The 6,000-nt window shown below is 42.3% G+C and overlaps 1 protein-coding gene across 1 annotated transcript in view; it reads left to right on the forward strand.

Moving 5' to 3' along the window:
* Window positions 1-5,737, forward strand: part of glra1 (glycine receptor, alpha 1) — a 107,024-nt gene extending 101,287 nt beyond the window's left edge. The window contains 2 exon segments of the mRNA XM_042492906.1: window positions 5,451-5,714; window positions 5,717-5,737. Coding sequence (XP_042348840.1) covers window positions 5,451-5,714; window positions 5,717-5,737 — 285 coding nt within the window.
* Window positions 5,738-6,000: the final 263 nt, after the last annotated feature.

Consider the following 6,000-nt stretch of genomic DNA (forward strand, 5'->3'; position numbering starts at 1 on the left):
ATTTTCAACAGCGCAGAGCAAGCTTCAAAAAAAGCGCTTTGTCTGATCGGCTTCAACAAAAAAGGAACCTGCACCATTTTGCAGGTCTGATTGGATTCTTCAGTTATTTTTTTAAAAACTTTTTCATATGACAAAAAGGGGAAAATAATGGTGAGCCAGTCTGAATTAGTCTCGGATGTACGAGCTCTGCCTTTGAGAAGCTCAGATCTCAGCTGTGCCCATTATGGCAAGAAGATGAATTATGTGTCAGTGACGGGGCAGAGACCACCCCTGAACCACCGTCACCGAGCTGTGGAGCCGCCGCCAAGGCTGCAGTCACAGTGTGAGAAATGCCGAGATCAAGAGCGCTTCAACAACCCCAGATCATTTTCAAGACGTGAAAAAAATGCATAATGTGTTTTAAATACTTCTATAAATGGTCTGTATTCTGCCTGTAATAATTCCTGATAGATACAGACAGATGATTGTTGTACTTATGCGCTTATACATTTTGTCACTATTGTAGCATTTAAAGAAAATAAACTAACTAACCTGCTGTTCACTTGAACTGCTACTCGGCAACAATGAAACTAGCCATGCTCAGCCGGTTTGTAACTTTGCTGCACATAGTTTGAACATACCATAATATATATTTATATATTAAATATAAGTAACTAAAACAGCTAGTTTTGTTGTCTGCTGGCTTTGAACAGCGGTCCAAAGCTCGGCAGGCGTCTCGACTGCGAGTCGATGGAGAGCGGTGCTATCCGTGGTGCTGAAATAACAGCTGGCATTTGAAACGTGTGCTGTGGGCTCATCAGAGTTTTATGGTGGCGTTTTATCGGATACGTTAATTCAGAAATCACTCTTTCTCTTGCTCGCTCACTGGCTTGCTTGGTGTTTTGCATGTGTGCATGCATGGGGAACCTAGATGTTACAGGCGGGCCTTCCATAATGTTTGATTGCAGACATTTGTATTTACCTGAGAAGGTAAAACCTTTTGTTTTTGCTGCATTTGGATGAAATTTAATTTCCCTGTATATCACGTGCTTCTTTCTGCACGACTTTCTCACTCTCAAAACAGCCCAAAATTCAACCTAAAAATGCATCTGGCACACAAAAGATAACATCAGTACATATGAGATAATACTTCATATGTTGGGAGGTTATATCTAATACATAGGAGACAACATCACAGTCGATCAATCAAATTTGATTACTGAAAATTAATTATTTGTCACAAAGTGCTTCCAACAAATTCAGTCATGGAGACGAGGCCGCCTGATTTCCCCAACTCCCGACACCGTAAGGTCGCCTCTGTGCGACTCACCAAAGTCGTTGGTCTGTCCCAAATGTCAGATCTTTTTTTAGATACTGAAAAGAGAAGAGATTGTCTGTCTGTGAGCGTTTGCTCTTTGCAGATGAAAACCTGAAAAACCTGAAACCGTCTCTAATCTTTACTCGAACGCAGCTCCCCCAAACACAACAAGATTTAACCTTTTTTTTCTTGGTATCTCGGCTGTTCCTCGTCCGTTTGCTCAGCGCCGTTTTTTATTAAGAGGTTATAATAAACAAACGTGATTTAGTTTATTGACAAGTTTTCTCATTTGAACTGTATCCGAACAGGATTTCATTGTTGTCGTTTAGCTGCTGTAGCTGTTTGCACGTGTGGCGTCACTGAATCTTATCACAGGTGAAAACACAGTGAATCAGTGTGTGTCGCTTCATTTTCAATGACCTGCAAGTTAATTACCGTAGAAATCGCTCTGCGCTCAGAACGGGCTGAATGCAGGAGGAGAGCAGGAGGAGAAAGATAAAGAGAGGAAGGAGGGGAGAACAGAAGGAGGAGTGAGCTGCATCCTAAAGCAACGCCATTAATTGAATCTCTTGTCCAACTCAAAGGGCAAAGCTTCTTTCTTTCATACAACTGTTTATCTCCTCTGTCCATCCATCCATCCATCCATCCATCCATCCCATCCATGAACCTTACAGTCCTTCTGCTTTAATGGAGGAAACTCTGAAGAGTCGTGAAGGTGATGAATCACCTGGACCCTCCAAGGTCGTGGGTTCGACTTCAGTAAGGGGTCCTCTGACGTCAAAAGGTTTTTGGACAGGCTGCAGGGCTTCCTCCTTCCTCCTTTATTGTTCTCCTCCTCCTCTCTTTCTTTTCCTCATCACGTCTCCTCCCTCCCTCCGTCGCCCTCCTCATTGCGCCTCCTCCTCACGTCCCTCCGCCCTCCACATTAATCACATGGCAGGGAGAATAAAGCAGAGCATCTGTAATAGTTTAGCAGCGTCACTGAAGGACGGGCAGAGGTCGGCTAGCATCGTGGCTAATGTGTGTGTGTGTGTGTGTGTGTGTGTGTGTGTGTGTGTGTGTGTGTGTACATGTATTAACAGTAATAGATGGCTTGGTGTGGATGCAAGGACAGAACGGGGACACGGGGCGCTAAAAATGGATCGCTACCTGGTGGTCCAACGCACACACACATCTATAGATACACACTGACACACATGCACACACACACACACACACACGAATGTTATACATACCAGCAAACACACACAAGTAAGACATTTCCCACCTGTGCTCGCGTTTACCTCCTTTAATTTGATTTTTGTGACATTTTTAACCTCTTTTTTTATTATTTTATCAATAGAAATGGTCAATTATCGGCTTATTGATTGATTATTTTGCCTCGTCTCCTTCGCTGCTGCAACAGAAGAGAGTCGAGCCGCCTTTTTTTTCCTCCTGGCTGGTTGATTTGTTGTTGCTGCAGAGGTTTTGCGTCAGTCGTTAAGTTCTCCTGCTGCCAACAGTTCCTCCTGCTCCGGGCTGCATTCGCTTGTTTTCTGATCACAAAATGCTCCTTTTTTTCTTACCCACAATGCACTGGAAAGATTCCCCGCTGATAGGCTTCCCCACAGCGCCCCAAAGGGAACAGACGCTGCGCTCATGCATGAAGCCTTCGACATCGTCTTTTTATGAAAAATGTGAATCACAATAAATTTGGCTCATTGGAGAGCTTTTTGTCTGCTGATTTTTTAATTTCATGGGTGTTGTTTTACTTTGAAGGGCACTTTGGAACGCCTGCTATTTCCCTAGTTTACTTTCCACACACACACACACACACACACACACACACACACACACACACACACACCTTCAGTGTCTCTCAGCCCATCGCAGTGTTTGTGTTGGAGTCTCTGAACCCGATAAGGAAGTCATTGTGTCTCCTGTAATGAAAAGGCGGGGTGGCGGTGCTGATAGGATTTTCAATATCTCGGCGTGCTCGGGTGAAAACGCAGCGCACACGCGCCATAACCTTGACTGCAGCACGTGTCAATCAATCCGATCCATCCCGCCGCCCCCCGGCTCACCCGCCTCAGTCTCCATGACGGCTGAGATAAACACGCTCGCTGTTCGGCTTCGTCTCGTATTGATGACTTTGACAAAGGCGAGACACGAGCCGTGTGATCAGTGTTCAGCTCCTGATCATGAATCCTCCGTTTGGGGGATTTCTGTGTGGAGTTTACAAGTTCTTCTCATGTCTGTGTGCAGTTTGACGCTGTAAAAGTTTGTTACTCTGCACCACCTGTAGGTGTAAACAGGTGAAGCCTTTCTGCAAACCACTGAGGCGTCACATTTTATGTTTAATACGTATCTTTATCAACATTTCTAAAGTGACGTAGTGTATCGGCAGATGGTAGACGGCCTGCAGACCGCCGTTCAAAACCTGTGAACAGTGAAACCAGTTGTTTTTTTACAGAGACATTGCTGCATTTCCTGCTGTGATAGTGCCACAAAAATCTGTGTTTTTTGGGTTGTTTTTTTTCCCAGACGCGGCTGCATTTTCTGGGATAGTGATACGAAAAGGGTTTTTGTTGAAATTGTTATTGTTAAAAGATTGAGAAGTTTCAACAGAATTTTTGGATATGGTTGTAAAAAAGTTTCTGTGGTTTGCAGGAAAGTTCAATGTCAGCATTTATTCTGGTTTTGACTGGCTGTCATGGATGAGATGAACATGTAAAGAACGGAGGGTTTGAATATCGGCCTTTTCCAGAGGGCGACTAACCGTGCAGAAAATCAGCTCGATGCTCTTTCATTATGTGGACTAAAACTCCAGAAACAAATCAATGTGCCACAAGTGACCGCTGAAAAAAAACGATATCAGAAATGTCACGGTGTCAGCGTGTGTGTGCTGATGGGACACGCTGTAAATGTCACACAATAAAATCAAATCTTTATATGTTTCTCTGACGAATGAACATCAAAAACACAAACACCTAAACGCATTTAATGCCGTGATATTCGTTAATACTTTATTACAAGAATACGACTGCCGTCTATTTACCTTCTTTTCTACAAAAATGTGATCCCCATTTATAATAATGATGATAATGACTTTTAAAGCAACAGAGACGAACCCCAGAGGCAAAATAACAATAGACGCCAAACAATGATGCAGAACTAAAGCAGGAAAGATTAAGTAGAATTAAACAAGAGATTCGATGCAAAAACATGTTAGAAAAATAGAATAACAAAATAAAAGGAATAAACATAGAATAGTAACAATAATAATAATAACAAACAGGATATATATATATATATATATATATATATATATATATATATATATATATATATATATATATATTAATAATAATTTGTAATCATTTTACATTTTAAGGCTAAAAATCTCAACAGAGAGCAACGCAATTTCCCAAAACTGAAATAAATTTAAATTTGTTCTCACTTTACATGTTTTAAAAATGAACAGCGCTCTTAAATTATGATTTCTTTTTCTTAATCTAAAAAATACAGACAGGAAGGCTTTTGTGTACAGCTCGAAAAAGAATTTCCAATGTTTTAAATTCACAATGTCTACAGATTTGAAGGAGGATCATCCTGTCAAAAGATATTAGTAGATTCATAATAGAAAAATGTATGTATTGTTGTATTATTCTAAGAGTCTTTTCTGAAGTTTAATTTTAGGTTGTAGATTTGTTTCACGTGCATTTCCCCAAACTTCAGTACATTATATACAGACATTTCTTACTCAACAGCTCCCTGTTTTATGAAGAATAGCGATTGCTTTCGATTAATATATTCTATGTGTGGCTTCCGACAGACTTTATGATCTGTAATCAATCCCAAAAATGTTGTTTCATGTGCTCTTTAAATTTCAACACCAAATTCAACCTAAAACTTTGAACTTTAAAAGTTTGTTTTCTCACTTTTCATCTTCATGTCATCTGGAATATTTGATTTTCATGTCAGAATCTCTTTGAAATGAACTGAACTGAAATCAGACTGACCTTTGACACACACACACACACACACACACACACACACACACACACACGTTCACATACACACGTTCACAAACACACGTTCACAAACACACACACCTCCAACAGTAACGTCTTTCTCTGGTTCCTAACAGCCTGAGTCTTGGCCTGTGTTGCAGGAGGATGAGACAGGCGAGGGGCGCTTCAGCTTCCCCGGCTACGGCATGGGCCCCGCCTGCCTGCAGGCCAAAGACGGCATGGCCATCAAGGGCAACAACAACAACGCCCCGGCCTCGGCCGCGCCCGAGAAGAGCATCGAGGAGATGAAGAAGCTGTTCATCGGCCGCGCCAAACGCATCGACACGGTGTCCCGCGTGGCCTTCCCGCTCGTCTTCCTCATTTTTAACATTTTCTACTGGATCATTTACAAGATCATCCGCAGCGAGAGGACATCCACAAGCAGTAGTCGAGAGGCGGAGGAGGAGGAGGAGGAGGAGGAGGAAGAGGGCGAGAACAGTGCGAAGAGGAGAACGCAGAAAAAGAGAAGGAAACAGAGAGAGACGACTTCTATCGGAGATATCATTGCCCCCTTTTTTCACGCCAACCACGCCTCCTTTCCTCGCCCTTCTTCTTCTTCTTCTTCTTCTCGTGGACGAGGATAAGTTGCTCTTTGTGGCAGTCGCCCCTCAGCTCCTATATTTGAGATATTTATTGCTTTCTTTTCCCTTT

Source organism: Plectropomus leopardus, chromosome 9 (assembly GCF_008729295.1).
Source record: "Plectropomus leopardus isolate mb chromosome 9, YSFRI_Pleo_2.0, whole genome shotgun sequence".
Taxonomy (NCBI): Eukaryota; Metazoa; Chordata; class Actinopteri; order Perciformes; family Serranidae; genus Plectropomus; species Plectropomus leopardus.